This window comes from Manihot esculenta, chromosome 16 (assembly GCF_001659605.2).
Source record: "Manihot esculenta cultivar AM560-2 chromosome 16, M.esculenta_v8, whole genome shotgun sequence".
NCBI lineage: Eukaryota > Viridiplantae > Streptophyta > Magnoliopsida > Malpighiales > Euphorbiaceae > Manihot > Manihot esculenta.
Genome location: NC_035176.2, coordinates 1,728,044 through 1,749,759, shown reverse-complemented (window position 1 = coordinate 1,749,759; position 21,716 = coordinate 1,728,044). Strand labels below are relative to the sequence as shown.

The 21,716-nt window shown below is 31.0% G+C and overlaps 3 protein-coding genes across 5 annotated transcripts; 2 read left to right on the top strand and 1 right to left on the bottom strand.

Moving 5' to 3' along the window:
• The first annotated feature begins 2,870 nt into the window (after positions 1-2,870).
• On the top strand, positions 2,871-5,102 carry LOC110603013 (U-box domain-containing protein 8). The gene is made up of 2 exons (XM_021740651.2): positions 2,871-4,126; positions 4,586-5,102. The coding sequence occupies exon 1, from the start codon at positions 2,976-2,978 to the stop codon at positions 4,095-4,097; it is 1,122 nt and encodes a 373-aa protein (XP_021596343.1). The 5' UTR covers positions 2,871-2,975; the 3' UTR covers positions 4,098-4,126; positions 4,586-5,102.
• A 1,751-nt stretch (positions 5,103-6,853) lies between these two features.
• On the top strand, positions 6,854-10,971 carry LOC110603548 (NAD(P)H dehydrogenase (quinone) FQR1). 2 transcript variants are annotated; one of them, XM_021741298.2, is made up of 4 exons: positions 6,854-6,934; positions 8,664-8,757; positions 9,730-9,992; positions 10,151-10,971. In XM_021741298.2, exons 1-4 carry the CDS (start codon positions 6,912-6,914, stop codon positions 10,380-10,382), a joined length of 612 nt encoding a protein of 203 aa, XP_021596990.1. In that variant the 5' UTR covers positions 6,854-6,911; the 3' UTR covers positions 10,383-10,971. The 2 variants fall into 2 exon arrangements, with proteins under 2 accessions (XP_021596990.1, XP_043807647.1); XM_043951712.1 differs by lacking the exon at positions 6,854-6,934 and having other exon boundaries at positions 8,684-8,757; positions 9,684-9,992.
• Positions 10,972-17,565: 6,594 nt separating this feature from the next.
• LOC110602806 (transcription factor bHLH112) lies at positions 17,566-20,356 on the bottom strand. Of its 2 annotated transcripts, none has more exons than XM_021740363.2 (7): positions 19,863-20,356; positions 19,036-19,636; positions 18,843-18,950; positions 18,641-18,706; positions 18,455-18,520; positions 18,303-18,353; positions 17,566-18,187 (listed from the first exon to the last, which is right to left on the bottom strand). In XM_021740363.2, the coding sequence occupies exons 1-7, from the start codon at positions 20,231-20,233 to the stop codon at positions 18,038-18,040; spliced, it is 1,413 nt and encodes a 470-aa protein (XP_021596055.1). In that variant the 5' UTR covers positions 20,234-20,356; the 3' UTR covers positions 17,566-18,037. The 2 variants fall into 2 exon arrangements, with proteins under 2 accessions (XP_021596055.1, XP_021596056.1); XM_021740364.2 differs by having other exon boundaries at positions 18,461-18,520.
• Between the last annotated feature and the right edge of the window lie 1,360 nt (positions 20,357-21,716).

Below are 21,716 nucleotides of genomic sequence, written 5' to 3'. Positions count from 1 at the left end.
AATTCTTTTAGATTAAAAAATTAAACTTATCTCAAAATTATACAATAATTGATAAAAATATTAATTTTTTCAGTTTAATTTAAACTGTCATTACAAAATAAAATAAAATTATCACTTGTCAAAATACAAGTGATAATTTATAAATTTATTTAATTTTATTTGAAATTATTTAATTTTTTAATAATAATTTAAAAATAAAATTTATCCTAGCCGTATAGTTTAACAATATATTTAATATTTTTGCCAATTCTTTTAACTCAACTAAGTTAAATTTTTTCCTTTATCTTTAACTATAAAGCATATTATTTGAGTGACGTATGTCGATTGCATAAGAGCTATTTCTAGGTTTTTTTCCATTTTGATTTCACTCTTTCTAGGTTTTTCTCCATTTTGATTTCACTCTTTCGCTTCCTTCCATTTCTTCATCCTCACAACCATGCTAATTTCAATTCCTTCAATGCATTTTCACTAATGGTAGTGTAAAAAACCCTATTATATACAAGAAAGTTGAATGCTATATAACGCCCATTTTGACGCTAGACAATGCTTTTAATAGAATATAATAGTAAATCATGAGTAAAAGACTGAAATTAGAGGAAAAACATATTTATTCAGTCTTTTTGAGCATTGTTTAAATCATAAGTCATCAAAGTTGTACAACAGTAATCTTATTGATAATATATAAAATACGATCGTCTTTGGAATTAGAACACATGTACACTTGTTTTAACCCCATTAGTTATGATTAAAAGGATTTATCGACCCAATCAAGTCTATGGAGTATTAGAACAATAAGGGCTCCAGACCTCCTTGCAAGCTTAGTCGAGCTTTTCTATTCCCAATCTTTTGAGTATCAAACTTGTATAAGGCTATTAAATGTGTGTGTAATGACAATCTTAACGTAGTAGTGTGTTAGAGATAATGTGATATAAGTCGACTCATCATGAAATAAGTCAATTACTCACCAAGTCGTCTAATGTTTTTGCCAAAAGTGCTATTGTCTATCTTGAAGGGATAATATCATAAATATACTTTATATGAGACCGAATATATATACCCTTTCCATTTTCGAGAGCGGAAATTTCACTTTATCTTCTCCGAGTTCGCATCTCAAACTTTAACATATCCAAAAGTTATATCTAGCTCTATTATTACCTTCATTTACTAAGCCAACCTTATTTACTACCCTAAATCTTAAAATAAATTAACATTGATCTCAACATCATCACTCATAAATCTTAAATTCTACTTTAATAATTAACCCTTAATTTTATGGACTTTTTATTAAGAGTAATTATTGTCCATTTTAAAACTCAATTATATAAAATTTTCATATAAGACGAGAGAATTCTTAGTTTGACTCGTTATATATGCTAAATCATATTCAAAAAAAGGAATATGTTTTGAGAACTAGTTTTGCGATTCGATTACACAAGTTGCCTTTTCTTGTTGCTTTTAACACCACCAAGTGGATGTTCAGCGATTGAAGAAGCACGCAAGAGGAGTTTCAAGAAAGCATTACTATCAGTTTAAGTAAGCTTGGTTAGGCTTTTTGCTTTTTTTTTTTTAAGTTTGCTTTGATGTTTGCAACTGGTGATTTTGGATAAGGAGAACATGAAGAATATTTATTTTATGGAATTTGGATAAGAAAATTTATTAAGAAAATGAGATTATCATTTTATGTGTTAAATAAGTATTTTTCTTTTTTCTTATTAATAACCTTATTCTAATAAAGGGTTTTTTTGAATTTTTGCTTAACATTAACGGTAAAATTAAATTAAAATAGACATTGGGATCTTGAATTTTGATTCAAGTATATGTTATGGATGAGAAATAATAATTTTCAATTTTCAATTTTTAATTATTTAATTTTGTTATGTGTTTATTGTAATTACTGGATAGAAGAAAATTTTCCGTTACTCCCCGTGACAGGGTTTTTAATTCTTAGGTTCTTGTTTCCGTTGAGCTGAGGGCATTTAAAAGGGTGAGTTTACGAAAGTGCCCCCATTAGTCTCTTGTCATTAAACGAAAAGGTCCAGAGGAAGAGGATGACTTTCAATCCTTTCAACAACAGTCCCCTTGTTTACGCCTAAAAAGTAACCGACAAAAAAACAAACGTTAACTTCTTTGGAATACCCAATTTGCCCTCTTACCCCTTCCTTAATTCATATGAAAATTGCTTTTTTTTTTTTAGATATTTATTATTTAATGAGACTAAATTTACCTTTTAATTATATAAAATTAAAAATAATAAATTTTATTTTTATCTAAATTTATCCTTAAATTATGTACAACACATCAAATAAAATTATCAAGAATTTAAAAATATCAATTACGTAAATTTTTAATTTATTTAATAATTTAAAAGTAAATTTAGAGTAAAAAAATAAAATTTAACATTTTTAAGATTTATTATATAAATCAAATATAATTTTAACATTTTTATTATTATTTAATTTTTATAATTCAATAAAAGTAATTATTTAATCTTTTCATTTTCAAAGACACTAAATCATTATTTTCAAACCATTAATTATTTAATTTTTTCTTTTTATTTACACCTTTAATATATATAAAATCCTAAATTTCATTATTTATAATTAATATTTATAATTATAAAATATAAATATTTATTCAACTAAATAAAATGGAAGACTAAATAAATTTCTTAATAAAAATATAAAATATTAAATATACTTATAAAAGCAAATAATTAATATTAATACATTATAGAATTTAAATAATAATTAAAAAAAAAACTCGTGGCTCATGTTTTAGTAGCCATAATTTTTTAATAAAATATTTAGGGTGAGGGTAAAGAAGTAAATTCACGAACATCCTTACAAAAAGTAGGGAGCACGAGTAGTGTTGCGAGGCTTCTCCGTTGTCCCTTCTCCCGAGCAGTTCCAAAAACCTCATAAAAACCCCTTTCCTTTACAGAGAGAGAACAATACAGAAACCAGTTCGAGAAAACAATGGCCACTCAGTTCCCGGACGATTTCAAGTGCCCGATTTCTCTCGAGATAATGTCTGACCCTGTTATTCTCTCATCCGGTCACACCTTTGACCGTGCTTCAATCCAACGGTGGCTTGATTCCGGCCACCGTACTTGCCCTATTACTAAGCTCCCTCTTCCTGACCATCCTCCTCTCATCCCCAACCATGCTCTTAGAAGTCTGATTTCTAATTATACCCTTTTATCCTTTCCGAAATCAGAGTCTAGTATTTCACTGAATCCATCAGAATCACAGCCTCAAACCCTATTCTCTACTCTCACTTCTCCGTCTTCTCCTCTTAATTCCAAGCTTGTATTGCTCTCTCAGCTCACCAGACTCACCAAGCTCGACCATACCCTTCGCCGCCAGCTGACTGAGTCTGGAGCCGTTTCCGCTGTTCTCAAGTGTGTCAACTCCCCGGAGTCGGTCCTCCAGGAGAAAGCCCTCTCTTTATTACTCAATCTCTCTCTTGATGATGATAACAAGGTGGGTCTAGTGGCGGAAGGTGCAATTGGCCGGGTCGTCACGGTTCTACGAGCTGGGTCGCCGGATAGCCGTGCCATAAGTTGCACTATATTGACCAGTCTGGCAGTTGTAGAAGTGAATAAAGCGACAATCGGGGCGTACCCAAATGCAATTCAAGCGTTGGTCGCGCTACTAAATTATGGGAAAGGTAGAGAGGTGAAAGAAGCAGCAACAGCTTTGTATGCTATCTGTTCATTTCCGGATAATAGAAGGCGAGCTGTTGAATGTGGGGCAGTGCCAATTTTGGTGAGGATAGGCGAAATGGGTCTTGAGAGAGCAGTGGAAGTTTTGAGTGTGTTGGTGAAGTGTGAGGAAGGAAGAGATGAGATGGGGAGGATTGGTGGGTGTTTGAGGGTTTTGATGAAGGTGATTAAGAATGGGAGCCAGAGAGGGATTCAGTGTGCACTTTTCACTTTGAATTTGTTGTGTTGTTACTGTGAGGAACTTTGTGGGGAAGCCAAGAGAGAAGGGGTTCTGGAGATATGTTTGGGTTTGATGGAGGATGACAACGAGAAGGTACGGAGGAATGCTTCTAATTTGGTGCAAACGCTAAGTGGGTGCCGCTTGGTGGAGTGATGAATGATCGCTGTCGGTTATGGATGGAGGTGAGTTGGGGATTTTTGGGTTTTGTTTTTGGGTATTGGTTCTCTTCTTTGCTGGATAATTCTGTGTATAAATGAAAGAAAAAGAATTTAGAGTTTGATGAGGGATATGTTCCTTCTTTTTTGAAAAAGAAAAAAAAGAAAAAGAATTTTTGTACATTTCAATAATCATGATCTGAATTCACACTGCTGTAGTGGAAAGATTTCAAATTGGTTATTCAAATTGTAATTTGTCAAAGTTTACAAAAATTTTGTCTTTTAACCATTTTATCTTTCTGCTTGTCACTAAAGTACCTTGAGGTTTTCAATTGGGAGGTAGGAGGATAGCATCTGAATCATAATTTTTTATACAATATGCAGTTGAACTATGTTTAAGATATTGAAATTAGAAAAATGCAGGAATCAAACCTGTTCACGTGTACTAAATTTGAATTCTCTTGGGCTCCTATGAGTGTTTTACAGCCATTGAATAGGCATCATATCTGTTTGTAGCCAGCTAGTTCCCCTCATCATATCTGTCTTGAAGAGCATCATTGCTTGCTTTTTGTTCCCGAGTAAAACATTCATGGGGTTCTCCACTAAGAGCTCTAGGTTATTGGCTTTGGATGCACTCTCGCCTTTCTCCTTTGTTATTAACTTCGCAAAGCGACCGCAGATTTGGATTGCTTTGGAATGATCAGAATTTCCTTAATGCCATCCATGGGTTCAGAGTGGTTTTATTCAATCTCCATTGTAGATATGTATCTGTTCATAGAGCGGAATAAGTTGCACAAAAGTTTTTGACATGATCTCTTGAGTTGAACTGATAATGAGGACTTGGATTTGCATTTCAAAGCATGCAAAGGATGCTTTTATCAAAGTTTTTTTTAACTTTCATTGGTTTCTTGGATCAAATGAATTGTGGACTTGATTCTTTAAGCCTTTGTACTTTTTGGTGGCTGGGGAAATTTTAATCGTAAGAAATCTTTGTTACAAAGCATCTAACATCTGAAGTTTGCATTGATGATTAAAGTAATTTAGCCGAAATTGTTACACGGATGGCAACAAAAGAAGTTGACTATTGTGGATAGCTGAAGAATTTGTTTGGCAGATTGTTAATTGTTCTGCTGGTTGATCTGATGCAACTTTTTAATGGATACATTTCAACCCTACATGAAGCAACTCTGTGCATTCTCATTAGCTGGTCTGCAACCACAACACTAGCTTTAGTTGCATACTGTAGGTGGTCGCCACTGCTTCTCTTTCTAAGTGAACTGTAACAAGTGGCTTTGTTTTGCGTATTAGATGAGTTGACATTCTGGACTGGCAACTGGCTCGTTCTTACAGTCAGCTCTGCACTTTATTGCTATCATCCTTCGTTTAGTATTCTTAGAAGCAATGTAGATTAGACACCAGTGTCTCATTGGCATTGCTGTTACATTTGCTTTTTATTTTATTTTTTTAAAATATATTGGTTAAAGGTTTTAAAAATAAATTTAATATGCTTCGCCTGAGTTGAAAAATGGGAAACTAATTTTTTAGAAAAAAAAAATATTTTTTTTTAAATTTAGACATTTTCAACAGTAAAGCTATAATAATCTAGTATGTGACTAAAACCCAATTTAGCCAAATTTGACCTGTAACAGAATCATTTTTGTATAATGCCAACAAAAATAAGTGGGTAAAACTAAAAGAAGCATCTATATGTTCAATTTTAATGTTCTTTATGCATGATTAGACATATCACTGATCCCAGCATTTTGGGATCGATAAGTTAAGGGTTAGCAGGTGATTGGAAGTTTACCAACTTTTCTTCTGTTTATTTCTTCTTTCTTTCAAATATTTCGTCTACCTGGTTAACAAAAATAAAAGAAAAGAAAATGAAGGGCTTGTCGTAGAAGGTGCAACTTCCTTTCTGTGGCTTTGAGGCATGGCGGAACTTAAAAGGAAAAAGAAAAAGAAAAAAAATCCTTTCTGGGCCAAATTGAAAGCCATGCTCTATCCTGATGCTATCTGGCCACCAGGTAATATAGCCCTAAGAAGCCATCCATTGGGCTGAACAAAGCATACTGCCATTACGTTCATCTCTTCAAAAATTTATTTTTTTAAACTGAATGAAAAAAAATTAACAAATTAAATAATAAGGTTTTCGTACTTACCTTTCATTATTATGTTCCCTTAAAAAAAAACTCTTTGGCCTATTCAATCACATTATTAAACTTTCAAAGAGCAACACCAGCCACCAAGAAAGGCCAAATTTTAGAAGACATGATTGTGAAGTAGAAGGTTCAGGTTTTTATATATGAAAATGAAGATTTGGGAAGACATTTGGTCTCCTCTAAGCAATTACCAATAATTGCTTTTATTGGATATGATGGGAAGGAGGGGCCATGCCCATGCATGCTCTCCAAGCATTCTTCAAGCACAAGCCATTTCTGCTTCTTAAGCTCCTGTGGGTCCATTAAACACATATATTAATAAATACATTTCAGCCAATAAAATAGAGAGTTAAAATTTTTAGTAAATAGTTAAAATTAAATTAAATATAAAAAAATTAGTTTTATTATAAAAAATTTTAAAATTAAAATAATAAATATAAAAAATAGTAAGCGATTTTATCCAATAGCCCAGATTAAACAAGCAAATATTATCTAAAAATAATTGAGGAAGCAATCAGTGACTAATTAAAGGTTTTAACAAACTAAATTGCAGTCAGCCAAGTCACCCAACAAAATATATAAAAGGCACATTTTCTCTTTTTTCATCCACAGCATTAACTCAGACACACAGAGGAACAGAGTCTCTTTCAATGCCTACAAAGGTCTATGTTGTGTAAGCATTACCGTCTCTTTCTCTTCTCGCTTCACTTATCCTCTCTTCCCTTCTTTTTCTGCTCTGTTCTTGATCCCTCAGTTTTGCGCGTTTCATTTGCAAGAAAAGAATTCAAATGAATTCTTGCAAATCGTGCATGATTTCATTGTTTCATAATCATGCTTTTTATCTGCTCATTTCTGATTTCTTTAGAGTCTGTTTTGCTCGAATAATTATTGGGTTTGGCTCTTTTCATTGTTTTGGATGCTCTTTTGGCTGTTTGTTAGTGTTGTCGATAATTCTTTATTGTTTTCTTGACGGAAATATCTCCTGGAAAATTTTGTTATGAGGCTTCATTTGATCTTGATAATTGGATTCCCACCATAGATTATCATGGAAATTAATAATATATCCACTGTTAACTACGGGAATAAAATTTCGTTTCTAGAAGTGCTTTTTCTCGAAAAAAAGAAAAAGATCTCAGCTGGTAGGAATGATGACTGGGTATGAATACATGAAGCTAAAAACAAAAAGAATTTCTAAAATCTGGTGGCTCATAGCCATTGTCGATTGATTTCCAGTTCATTAGAGTGAGAGTGATTATCTATAAATTTGATGTTGGCGGAAAAAGACTGTGGTTTGCCTTCTGTATTGTTTTCTCTTTTTTCTCTTGTGGAATCCGGGAATCTTTAATGCATGGAAAAGCTGAAAGGAAGGTAAAATACGTTTAGATTGGGTATTATATATTTCACCAATTTATAAAGGGCATGAGGAGAGTTATAATCAATATAACAATATCTAAACAATTTGTGACTTAAGCAAACTTTATTTTTCTATTTTCTGTTCTATTTATTCCTCCCTTTTCCTCGGAGGATCCAAGGATTTTGTTTTCTTCCACAATTGATAGATGGATAGTAAGACTGAAAAATCATGTTTTTCAATGTTTGCCATCCATAGTGATACATGACAATTATTCGAGCATGTATAACTTGAATAATAAAATGGAGCAAGAGATTTAAACCAGAAGATTTTATAAAATTAGTGAGCATTATGCTCATAATTTGCTAGTAACCAAAGAAAAAGTGATTATGAAACTGATACTTATGACATTATAAATGAGAGAGGAATTAATTCTAGCCCCACGCTTTGGCTTTTAGATCATGTGGTCCAGCAGTCATCTTTATTGAAACTAGTCTTTGGCATGTAGTTTCATATGCATAAAACATCAAATGGCTTTCATTTTCATGGCCTGGAATGCACGAGGAACGGCATCTAGATGTTATTCTATTTTATTCTTAAAAAACAAACTTCTCCCAGATTGGTAGAGCTGATGCTGTGATGTCCAGTGGAAACAAAATTTTGTACACAAATCCTTTTTGCACCTTATTCATTAATGCATCTATAGTGATTATACTGCCTTTTTATGGCATATATTTTAAAAGCTATATATCCTGAAATAGGTCTATGTGGCCATTACATTGATATCATACCTGTTATTATCCTGCTAAACTTCCTTTTCTTTCCACTACCATGCAATGAGGTCTATAGATGAATCTTGTTACCTTTGTGCTAAATTTCCTTTTCCCTTTCATTGTCACGCATCGAAATATTATCCTAATTATAACAGCCTGGAAATAAGCCCAATAAAAAACATGTTGGGAATGCAGTTTACATCATCCCCTGAACTTTTTATATTTTATTTCCAATGTTCGTACACTGGAATTTAAGTGAGAATTGATGCCTTCTGTAGTTACTATTCTATGTACGGTCATGTTGCAAAACTAGCTGAAGAGATGAGGAAAGGAGCTGCTTCGGTGGAAGGAGTGGAAGTGAAACTGTGGCAGGTTTGTAGTTTTGTTTGTAATTTGAATTAAGCTATTTGCCTTATATCACTTAAATGTTTTGTCAGTCTGAATTATGTCTCATAGTTTGAGATCATTTGAGTTCAATGAAATCTTTTCAATTTGACTGAGTTATACTCTCCGCTTGTAATTAAGAATTTCATAAGATTTCAATTCAATTAATTTTTTTTTCTAACAATACTTTTGTTTTGAATGAAAGAATTCAATTCTTTTTAGTTTGAAAACTTTCATTTTAAAAGAAGCAAAAATCTCACATAATTTTGCAAAATTTATTTGAATTCTTTTCTTGCAAAACAAATCATGCCAAACAAGGGGATAGTGACTAGAACATTGGAGGATATATTGTCAGTATAAAGCTAGTTTCTTTTGCAGATGCCAAGGGATGTTCTTTCAATTTGATGTAAATAAAGCTTCAATGATTTATTTTCCATTTTAGCTTTCTAGCCAGAGTTAGGTTTAAAATCTTGTAGAAAGAAAACTGATATTGCCTTTTGCCTGTCTTCTAAGAGAATTGCCTTGAGAAACATTGATATGTATATGCCAACAGTAGAAGAGACTTTTGTAAGCATTACCCTCTGTTTCTTATATGACTTTGAAGCTATTTCTTTCCTGTGCTGGACAAGATTTTATTGTCTGGGAACTTCAGAAAGAGGATTCCTTCTTTTTTTAAAAAAATTCTTTTTGGAGGCAAAATTTTTTTTTATTCTTCAAGAATGTGAAAGCCAGTTGAGTTTTCTAGTTGACAGCATATAATTTTCTAATTTTAGTTGCCTCAATCTAAAACATGTGTTCTTTATGGATCTCCAACATGATTCCATTGTTAGCTTGTCAAAAATATTTGAATTATCACCGGAATCATACAATAAACGACATATCCTTTCTGACTTGCCTGGTTTTCTCTATTCCAGAGTAAGAATTAGAGTTGCCTGATTGAATTTGTTGGCACATCAACAGGTACCTGAAACACTGTCAGAAGAGGTTCTTAAGAAAATGGGTGGTCCACCAAAGGGTGACGTGCCTATCATTAATTCCAGTGATCTAGCTGAGGCTGATGGGCTTCTTTTTGGCTTCCCTACTAGATTTGGAATGATGGCTGCTCAGTTCAAGGCATTTCTTGATACAACTGGTGGCTTATGGAGAACACAAGCACTTGCAGGCAAGCCTGCAGGTATTTTCTACAGCACTGGCTCTCAGGGAGGTGGACAGGAGACCACTCCGTAAGTTTCATTTCACCAAGTCCCACACCTCTTATGCTCCATTTGATTTCACCAAGTCTCACAAAGGACTTTTTAATGTGTTTTTCAAAATCAAAGGACTAACTAGTGAGTTTCCCTATACTACAGGAATTGCTATCTCTAATGGAAATGCTATGCAGGTTGACTGCCATCACGCAGCTTGTTCACCATGGAATGATATTTGTGCCCATTGGATATACATTCGGAGCCGGCATGTTTGAGATGGAGAAGGTGAAGGGTGGCAGCCCTTATGGTTCAGGAACCTATGCTGGTGATGGTTCTAGACAGCCCTCTGAGCTAGAACTTCAGCAAGCTTTCCATCAGGGAAAATACTTTGCTGGCATTACAAAGAAATTCAATGCAACTGCTTGATTTTTTTTTTCTCATCCAACTTGTCATGATCTTGCTTTGCATACACTTAAAAATCTCTATTCCATTCCCAAAAATGATTTCAGTTCATGTTCTTGTGAAGGATAACATGCCTTTTGGATTAGATCATTGCCAGAGGCCCAGAGCTTATTGTTCTTCCATCATGACAAAGGCAACTATTGATTAAAAATGTCAATATTTCTTTCTGCATTTCCTAGAAGAATAAAGAGCAGGATGATTTCATATGCTGCTTACAGGCCAGAGAAGAGCCAAGAACCATATAAAAAAAAGGCAGATTAATTCTTAAATTTTATTACCTATTGAATTTTTTTTTTCTGTGCATAATTACACCCTTTATTTGTTTTGGGGAGAGGAACCCGAGAGGAATATGTGTAAATCTCACAGACCATTTGTTTTCAGATTGTTGCAGATGATGGATATCTCTTCACTGAGTGGTCCAGTTTGATATGTTTCCAGTCATGGGCTAAAATTTATGGAGAAGGCCATATCTCTCAGTTGTTGATCTATTTGTCACCAAGCTAATATCTCTAGATTGTAGAGAAATGAATTTTTGAATTAATAATAATTTAGTCAGTGATAATACATTTTATTTATAAATGATTTTGATGAGATAAATATTTTTTAGGAGTTTGATGAGATAATTTACCTATATCTGTAATTTAAAGGATGGGAAATAATATGATAAATGGAATATCTTTAATATAATATAAGATTAGATACTATTAAAAATAAAATAATTAATTAACTTAATTATAGAATTATTGTTGAAAATTAACTATTTAATTACAAATTTACATTTATACCAAAAGATATTAAATTTTATGACAACTATTTCATTTGTTAAATATTTGTAGATTTCTTTTTTTAACTAAATATTAAAACTTAGACTTTGAATTTTATTTCATCACAAACTACATCATTACTCATAAATTTATAGCTATTTTTCTTAAAATAATATTGGTGATCTTGATAAAAATATATTTTTTAACCAAACTTAAATTCTATTTATATATAAAAATCTTATTCACTTAAATACATACCAATAGCTTATAATTATTTTTTTTTTTTTTGCAATTTCCATAGTTTTATTTAAATTTTTACTCTAATTCTCTTAGTTTTTTTGTATTATTATACTTGTTTTGAAAGAAAAAATTTTATTGGTTTGAAGGTTTATTAGATAATTTTTATTTGGATAAAAAGTTAACATTAAATAAAAGATATGTACTACAAAATTGTTATTATTAGTACATAAAAACAAAAAATAAGCTTTTAAAAAACTTGAATGAGGAAAATTTCATTTGAAAATTATTTTTTAATATTATGTATTACAAATAATTAATAATATATATAATGTTGCTTTATACAGTGGAGTAATTTTATACTTTCGCATTATGAAAGTGGATATCTTACAATAATTAAATGAAAAGATTCAAATTCGAAGTTTTATTTATTCACGAAGAAAAATGAATAAGATTGCCCTTTTAATCGGCAAAAATTAATTTGAAATCATCCACGTCGGTGGATTACAGCAAATTAAAATTATATATAATAGTTAGCACGAAATTACTAAATAATTTGGATTGATCATTTTAAGTTAAGTGAAAAATAAATTCAAAAATTATTTGAATCAGTTTGAATCCAACCGTTTCATTCAAATTTGAAATTTTATCCATTTTCTAGATTTTAAATGCGAAAGAAAACTAATCAGATTGCATTGGCAAGAATCTTTGATTAATTGGAACTCTTTCCCTCTCTCTCTCTGTATATATGGCTTTGAAATGACAATAGCAATGAAGTCAAAGAGCTTGACAACTCAATGACACAAAAGTTGAAGAGAAAGCTCACCATATATAAGTATGAATACAGATTCCAGCCACATGAAAGAACCAATATAGGGTACTTTCAATCATCTTTTGAAGTCTTTAAGCTATGCGTTTTGGTATTATTAGATTCAAAGTACTGCAAAAAAAAGAAAAGACCTTTTAAGCATTGAGAAGACTTGTAGCACAAGACAACTGTAGCTAGGGTTCATCATCTCCTTCATTGATTAGCCAAAACAAGAAAGAAAAAAAGAAGAAGCAAAGGTATACAATTATTAACATCACAATGATACCCATGTGGCTTTTCTCTATATATGTTTGTTTCTTTTGTTTTGATTTAAGTAAGAAAAACTATTAAGAATTGAATTCTCTTGATGGAATTGTTGAAAGCAACTGGTACTGATCCTGATGCTTGAAGCTGTGGTATAATACCCATCAGCCGATCAATTTCAAAGTCACCAAAAGTTAATAAAGAAAAAAAAAAATGCTCAATGGATATTTAGCTATTAAAGTGCTTTTTCATGATTAGTCACTTGTCAAAAGGATTCTTCTATATTAAGCTTTCTTTGTTTCTTTCATACTTGATTGAACTCTTCACATTTCAAAGAATTACTTTTGCTTTACAGCCTTTTGATTTTTTTCTTTCCTTTAATAGTTTCATTCAATTGATGGAAAGCCTAGAATAATGGCTGATGATATGAGATCCAGAAAATAGGATTTTACAAGGGTTCAGTAAAATTGGAAAAAACTTAAATCTAGAGGAGAGTATTTTTCATTTTATATGTTTCCTTTTTGTCCGCTAGTGACGTGTAACAGAATGTGTGTCATTGGGCCACCTGTCCCTGTCACGTTGATATAGACATACGAAGAAATCAGATTGCTGCCCCATGCATAACGACTCTTGATTCTCCCCGGGCACGCATGCGGATGGTCTCACAAGGCGAATGGGCTGAATTCCTTTCCGGTTTCGAACTGGGCCGGAAGATAAGGTTAAGACTAGGGCCAAAGGGAATCTGTTCATTGGACCGGGAGGGCTGGGCTGGGCTGATTGAAGAAACTGACTGGAGCCCGGTCTTTGAGCTGAGTGGGCTGGACCTGTTTTTGAACGAGGCTTAGAAGCCCTCAGATTATGGGCTCCCCCAATGGGTCTGGCTTTAGATCGGGGCGAAAAAACCCAGCGGTCATCAATGGCCCTAATAAATTAGGGGTATTAAAATAGCCTGTTTAATACTTTTCTCTATTAAGTAGTTTTCTCTGTTAAGTAGTCGATGGTTTAATTATAATATATAAAAGAAATATTTATTGAAAGTATTTTATTTTTTAGTGAGTTGATTTAACATAGACAATTAGTATCAAAATCATTATGCATCAGAAGATTGTACCGTACTAATTAATCTACGAATAATAAATTACTTATAGAATGAAATAGAGTCGAGATAGGGTTTGATCCTGACTTAGAAATATCCTTCTCATCATATATATGAAGTGATAAAAATATGATAGATTTATTGATTAAAAAACCCTAAAAATTAAGACATGAACTGAAAGTGCAATAATTTTAGAGCATCTACAAAATGCAGGCAACTTTTTAAGTAGCTTGCTAGGGCAGAAAGCTATATGGAATCCATGACTATGAACTAAACGTATGGCTTTGCTATGTGCACGTCTCCAAATACCTTATATTAATTTATAATTAAATTCACTTTCCAAAATACGCAAAACTCTCATAATAAATCAACCTTGAAAATCATTATCAGCACTTTATATAGAGATAGAGTGAGAGATTTGGACCTCAAACCTCTCTAACTTTATTCTCTATGGCTTCTCATGCAGAGAGTGGGAAATCAAAGCTTTTGTGTTTAACAGTTTGAATCAAATGGAGATTCCAAGTCAATAGATCATATATAAGGACGAACAGCGTAATCCTTTCACTGTAACTTCCATGGCTTAATTGGATGAGAAGCTTTGTCTTTTGTTTAATTAATAAAGTCCTCCCTGTATCCAAAAAGGGTTTTGTAGAAAAAAGACTTTGCTATTTATGGAAGTTCTGATAGATGATAAATCGTCTAGATGAAGATTGTTTTAACAGGTTTCCAACAAAATCTTCCAACTCTATACAGTATACATGAACGTAGACAGATGATTTATTGCATAATTTAAATTAAATTATTATAGATTAAGTGAAAAGTGAACTTAAAATTATATTATTATCTTTTCTATTTGAATGTATTTAGGGATGTAAACGGGTAGGGTATCCGCAAAATTGAGAGTAACCAAACTCGAACCCGATTATATATACAATTCCCGAACCCGTCTCAAATCCTTTTAATATTTTAATTTCACTATCCGAACCCGTCCCAAACTTGTTTAACAATACCCGCACAATACCCGAACCCGATACAAACCAGCAACTCAGCAAATAATTTTTTTAATTCAATTCAATGATAAAATCAAATAAACTATCTAACAGTTGCACAACCCACTAGGAGGAGAAATGTTCAATGACAAGAACCAGCAACTCAGCAACCCAGCAAATAATGATTTATAATCAAATAATTAGATTAATTATCCATCAATTTTAAAAATCAACAGTATTATATTAATCAAATAGCAAATAATTAGATTTTTTAACATATCCAAATAATCAGATTAATAGTTCATAAATTATAAAATTTTTTAAGAATATACACATAAAAGATCTTGAAACCTGAAGAGAGTTCTAGTCAAAGCAGATGTCGCCGATTGAGGAGAGAAGGGTTGTCTCTAGCGTCAGTGAAGTGCGGGGAGAGAAGAGAAGCGTAAATCGAAAAGAGTAGATTTCACCCGACTGGGGAGAGAGAAGAAGATATCGCCGACGCCGACCGGGCAAAGAGAAGAGTTGTCTTCAACTGGAAAGTCGGAGATGTCGTCGCTGGAGAAAGAGAAGGAGATATTGCTAACGGTGGAGAGAGAAGATTTATCGTCGACTGGGGAGAGAAAGGAGACGTCGCCGGTGACGACTGGGCTGCCGGTAGTGAAGTAGGAGAGAGGCGTGACTGAGAACTATGGGAAGGGAAGCGAGGGAGAGAGAGACGTAGACGAAGAAAAGAAAGAGTAAAATGAAAAAATAAATTAGGGATTAGGGTTAGTTTTGTTATTATAGTTAATCGGGTTCGGATAACGGGTATCCGATCACCTAATCCCGAACCCTACCTGAATCCGAGACGGGTAAAATTTTTCAAACTCGAATTCGCTCAAATCCGTTTTGTAAAAACTTAAATCTGTTCTAATAGGGTTTGGGCGGATCGGGTACCCGTGAAAACCCGCCCGACTGCCATCCCTAAATGTATTGGATAATTTCGTAATTAATAAGTTGTTGGTGATCTAAGATACTGCTCACCAAATACCTTAATGGTGGCTCGACAAAATCTCTTTAAACTTTTAATTATAGTGTATTCCCCAATTTTCATATATTCGTAGGTACCATCTGTCGGCAAATCATATGCTAACATTTAAAATACAGCTGTAATTTTTTGAAGAATAGATAATTAATTTTATCTACTGTATCTCTTTGTTGTTCGAAATATATATCATGCGTTTTTATTGCATCGACAATATTAAGAAATAAATTTCGAGACTTCTATATCGTCGACGAAACATTATATCATTGAATTGTGAATTATCTAAAAAATAATTGAGAAATAAATTATGATCGGCCGCTTCGATTTCGATTAATTAATTGCATATCAGACAAAGAAAAATATAGCTTAGACTTCTTTTGTTTTATAAAAAATATCTTTTAAAAAAATATTTTTTACATTTTTTAAATGTTTAATTCATACTAAAAAATTAATTAATGAAAAATATTTTATTAATAAAAATTTTTTAAGTTATTTCAAGAAAAATAATTTTTTCTTGTAAAAAAAAAGTTATTTTCTATCTGAGAATTTTATTAACCCCTCCATATAAAAATTTATTAATATATTTTATTCTTTAAAATAAAATTAAACTTTAAAAAATAAGTTACGTAAAAGATATTTTTTAAATATAAATTATTTTATATAAATAAATAGAGTCTTTAATTTGAGAGAAATATTTTTTTAAAAAAATATTTTTTAAACACAAGTTATTTTCTATAAATAAATAAAGTATTTTCATGAAAAATATTTTTGATAAAAAATATTTTCAAAATTTAAGTTATTTTTCACAAATAAATTGAGTTTTAACTGTTAAAATTAATGAAAAAATAATTAATAGAATTTTTAAAATGTCAGAAATATTTTAATATATTTTTTAAAATTTAAAAATTAATTAATAAGTTTGTGTGTAATATAGAAATTAAATAATAATTTAAAAAAGTAAATAATTTTTTATACAATTATGCATGATTTATTTTTATTTAAAAATGAAAATTTTAAAAATTAAAAAAAAATTTTTTTTCATTTTAAATAAAAAAAAATCGATAGAAAAGAATTGAATTAATTTAAATTTCCTCAAAATTAATTATTCTCCGCAGAGTTATATGATTTAGAAATCAATATATTACTAGGGCCTTGGAGGGTGATTGGTTTATTTTTTTTCATAATTGATAGCTGATTAATTATTGTGGGTTTGATAAATTACTTGAAAAAGCAGCTGATAGTAAAATTTTTTTTCAACGGTTGATAGTTAAAGAGACTTTATTTTTTTATTTAAACAATATTATTATCCCTTTAATATTTATTAACTACAAAATTTTTATAATAAAATAAATTTTAATGTACACTAATAAATTATTTATACTTATAAAATGAATATAAATATCATAAAATTAATTATATTAATAATTTACATTATATACACAATCATATTTTTAAATGTTATGTGTATTATATAATAAATTATTAATTATATATATATTTCATTAATAAATAAATAATATTATATATTCTTATTTATTATTTTACATATTAATACCAACAACTACTATATATATTTTACTAAATGCTTAAGATATTTCAATTACAATAGTGAGAAAAGATTCATAGGAATTTTTTTTTTTTTTGAATTAGAGTTTTTTTATATTAAAAAATACAAACGATATGAAAAGCACTAATAAATTCTAATTTATTAATATTGAAAATTATATACAAAATTATAAAGTTTCAAGTTCGATTCCCATCCAAGTATTTTGTATATATGAGAAGCATGTAGGTCATTGTGATCAAAGAAACAAAATGAGTAAATAAATAAATAAGAAACCCTAAAAGCAGGAAGGGTGGGCCGCTCTCTGACTTCCACTAGCACATTCCAAAGATATAAACAAATGAAAAAGTTATAACAGCAATCGAATGAGCTCCACTCATTTCTATTTTTGAATTAGAATCTAATCAACACAATTATATAATCTCCTTTATTTTTCTTTTCTTTTTGTTCAACAACAATAAAAATTAAAAGCTGGTGGTATGCTAGCTGCCAGATCCACAGGAACAAAAGGAAATTCAGCTCTCAATTAACTATAAATGTTAATTTTTTTAAGCTAAATTTAACACTTGTTCCTGTGCTTAACCCACCTTTTAATTACCTATACATTTATAAATAATACATGAAGAACACAAAATCTCTAACAAAATATATATATATTTGTCTTCAAGAGTCACTAATCATTTGCTAGCCCTACATCATTCTGTTTGCAGCTGGCCCAGCATTGCCTCTCCATCTTTGAAGGGTCATTTCTCTTTTTTCTTTGTTTTCTTTAGCTTTTCGTTTAAGACTTGGTACAGCTAATAATCTTCTCTTTTTGTATTGAAGTTAAACTCTTTCTGTAGAAACCCCACTTCAAATAGGGTTTCAATCTCTCTACCTGAAAGTACCTCCCAACGTTGGCGTCCAGAAATCTGCTGTGGTCTCATTGGTTACTGGGAATGTGCTTGAAATAGGCACAAGACACAGTCCTCGGCTTTTCAGATCTTGTTTCGACCCTTCTGGTTCATTCAAGTTTTCAGAACCCTACAATATCAATGTATAAATATTCAGATAAATAGAAAGTATGATGTTTAAGTAATCGTGAATATAATATGCTGTAAATGTCAGGAAAAAAGGAAAAAAAAAATCTGTGAAGTACCTGTTGATGTTGAATGGGATTGCCATTTTTCATGTATGGAGTACTTAAAACCTGCAGGAATGTAATAACAACCTTGTTTAAATCAAGCAGCTAGGATTATTTTCCTTGAATTTATCGAATCTTAATTATAAGAAGAAGATAAGGTAACATACACTGACTTGATCATGGAGGAACTTGATGTACTCAATGGCTTCATGGAGAACAGATGCAGTATCAGTCTGAAAAGAAACAGACACTATGATCATCTAAATTTTTAACAAAAGCTGAATTTTCAATAATTAAAACCAAGTGAAATTTAAAAAAAAAAAAAAAGAAAGAAAAAAAAAACAAGGACTCACCTTTCCAAAAGGTGAAACCAATTGCTGAAGAGCTGTTATTCGGTCCCCTAGCTTCTCTTTCCGAACCTGATCATGACAAGGTATCATTCACTTGATTTTAAAATTGTATATTAAAAAAGCATAAGAAAACAAAACTTGATAGAGGGAAAAAAAAAAACTCACAGTTCCCACTAGTGAAAAGCCTTATCAAATAGTTTTGTACCTTAAAAGTTGGTAATGGCGATGGTGTTTCAATTCGAGGTCTTTTGAATGCTGGTTCACTTCCTTTCTTAACCACTGATCCTGAGTCTCGAACTTCTTCATTGTTAGTCTGAAATACAAGTACCCACATAAGGATTTAGCTAAAAAACCCTAGTTATAAATCTATTGATGAAACAATCATCATAAATATTTACCTTCGTGTTTAGGTTAGGACAACTGCGTTTCTCTTCAAAAGTTGGCACCAGAAACTGAGGTTGAGAAGAGGATACAAAACTGGGTCTAATATCATTTATAGCAGTTGCTGAGGAATTCCAAAAGGGTGTATTGTTAGAGAAGTGCAAGCCACCTGCAGGTTGCGGCGGCGGCGGCTGCTGCTTTGGCAATGAAGGTTCTAGAAAAGGAGCAAGTTTAGGCCAAGTAGGAGATGGTTCATTGAAGATGGTCCCGTAATTTGAAGTGGATGAACAGTTGATGGTCCGGTTGTTAAAAAGAGATTGCTGTGGCTGAGGATCGGAGTCAAATAAATTTTGTATCAAAGTTGAAGGGTAGCCGTAAGATGCTGACCCCATTGAAAATCCTATGGATAAGCCCTCGCAAGTTGTTGCTGTAGAATTCCCAGAGCTGCTTAAAGGATTTACGCTTTGTTGCTCTAAAGAGAAATCTTGATTTATTGCTTTAAAACCGTTAATGGATGAATCTTCCACTGTTGGACTCCAATCTTTTTGGATTTGAGAAGAAGAATTCATCTCTTCTTGCAGTATTGAATTGTAAGACTCAGCTCTTCCATTTCCTCGTCTGCAAAAAGCAAACAAAAAGGAATCTGATTAAAAAAAAATAAAAAAACTAACTTCTCCTTCTGACTTATAGTTGATAAGCTTTGAACTTTTAAGGTCTTTAAGCACTTGAATTCAACCATAATTAGAACAAGAAAAATATTCTTCAAAGAAAAGAAAAAAAAAAAAAAAACTTTACATCTATATCATGGAGATTAATCTTGAATCTTGATCCATAAAACACTTACAGTAAGGTTTGGCTCCAATCCGTGGACGATGATGAAGAAGATGACAATCCAAAACCCATCATTTGCAAGGAGGAATCCATCAAAATACTACTACCAACACTATCAGAATCAGTCTGCTGAGGCTTCTGAGAATTTTCTTGCAAAAACTCAGAGATTGAATTACAGTTAATAATATTATTAGAATCGAGCTTGCATGATCTTGGCTTCAAATCCATCACATCTGTTGCCATCCACGACCCATATGTATTCCCCATGTCAGCTGCGTTAATCCCCGTCGTGGAACAGGGTGATGATCCTCCACCCATGAACAAGCTGGTCGACAAGTTCCACCAGTTGCCGCCGCAAATCCCGGTCTGAAACTCCTCTGCCATGGCCGAGAACTTGTCTTTCTCTTTTATCTTCTTTCTTGTTGTTGGGACCTTGAGCGTCCTATATATATATATATCTCTGTCTTCTCTCCTTTCTCTCTGTCTATATATATAAGGTAATTTACTAGTGAAGGAGCTTGTGTAATTTATATATATGAAGAGGTTGAAGGGTACGACAAGGGAAATTACCAGAAACTCAGTTGACAAATCAAACGGGATGATTGGACAAACGAGTTGAGACATTTTGAATCGAATTTTCTTTCATTTTCTTTTACTTCAAATCTTTCCCAATTATTCATCTTCTCAAAAAAAAATTATTATTTGATTCTTATAATATAAAAAAATTCATTAATTAATTTTTTAATTTTAAAAAATATATTAATATATTTTTAAAATTTTAAAATTTATTAATTAATTTTAATTAAAAAAATTAAAATAAAAAAGTAACTACTCTCGACATTAAATAACTAATTAGTATATATTTTTATAAAATTAATGAATCGATGAATAAATTTTTTATATTATAAATATTACATAGTAATTTTTTTAAAAATTTGTAATATATATATATATTATATTTTTTTCATTATTATTAGAATTTATTATTTATTTTTAATAAAAAATTATAAAAATTATGACTTAAATCTGAGTCTCTTTAATTATTAAAATTCCATACTCTAAAAATAATTCAAATTAATTGAGTTTAATAACTTTTTCTATATATATAATTGGTTTCAATTGGAGTATGGTCCCATTCCAAGTATATGAGTTGAGGTTGTTCTATACTCAAATTCCTTGGAGCGTGAGACGCACTTGCTTACGCAACCTCTTTCTTTCGTTTGAGAAATAAAATCCATAACTCAAAAAAAGATCTTGAGGTTTATATATTTTATTAATTTTTTCACTTTAGTATGTATTTATTAAGAAATCATTAATTAAATTATTTGCTATTATATGCTTTTATTTTATAAAATTTTTCTATAAAACATTATTCCAAAAATAAATTTAAGCCGTAAATTTTTATTTTATGTATTTAAATTATAATCATAAAATAATAATAATTTAAAAATTATTATATTTATTGTAATTTTTTATAATAGATAAAATGTATAAATAAAATTATAATTTTATTAAATACAAAATACATATTTTATTAAATTTTTGTTTGTTTCATAAAAAATATTTTTATATTTTTTCATATTTAGAGTATTTAAAAAATTTAATTAATAAAAAATAAATTTTAACCCAACACGATATTTTTGAGAAAATAACAAACAATGTATATGTAAAATTTTAATTTTGCGAAACAGATATACCTAAACTTTTTGTTTGGTCTTTGCAAATCTCTTCATTATATTGAGAGGCAAGTTAGCTAATTGGTGGCACAGTTGACCAAAAACAAGTAAACTTACCTAATTTTTATAACGCAATGAAATCAGCAAACTGCAAACTTTTGAGAAAACTTAAGTAAATAATATTTTAAAAA

What these genes read in the sequence shown, in the direction of transcription:
- LOC110602806 (XM_021740363.2), bottom strand. Translation starts at nt 20,233, where the DNA reads ATGGCAGAGGAGTTTCAGACCGGGATTTGCGGCGGCAACTGGTGGAAC. An exon ending in GATTGGAGCCAAACCTTACT is followed by an intron (nt 19,637 to 19,862) that starts GTAAGTGTTTTA and finishes TGCTTTTTGCAG; the next exon opens with ACGAGGAAATGGAAGAGCTG. An exon ending in ATCCCATTCAACATCAACAG is followed by an intron (nt 18,188 to 18,302) that starts GTACTTCACAGA and finishes TTGATATTGTAG; the next exon opens with GGTTCTGAAAACTTGAATGA.
- LOC110603013 (XM_021740651.2), top strand. Translation starts at nt 2,976, where the DNA reads ATGGCCACTCAGTTCCCGGACGATTTCAAGTGCCCGATTTCTCTCGAG.
- LOC110603548 (XM_021741298.2), top strand. Translation starts at nt 6,912, where the DNA reads ATGCCTACAAAGGTCTATGTTGT. An exon ending in TGGAAGTGAAACTGTGGCAG is followed by an intron (nt 8,758 to 9,729) that starts GTTTGTAGTTTT and finishes GCACATCAACAG; the next exon opens with GTACCTGAAACACTGTCAGA. An exon ending in GGTGGACAGGAGACCACTCC is followed by an intron (nt 9,993 to 10,150) that starts GTAAGTTTCATT and finishes AATGCTATGCAG; the next exon opens with GTTGACTGCCATCACGCAGC.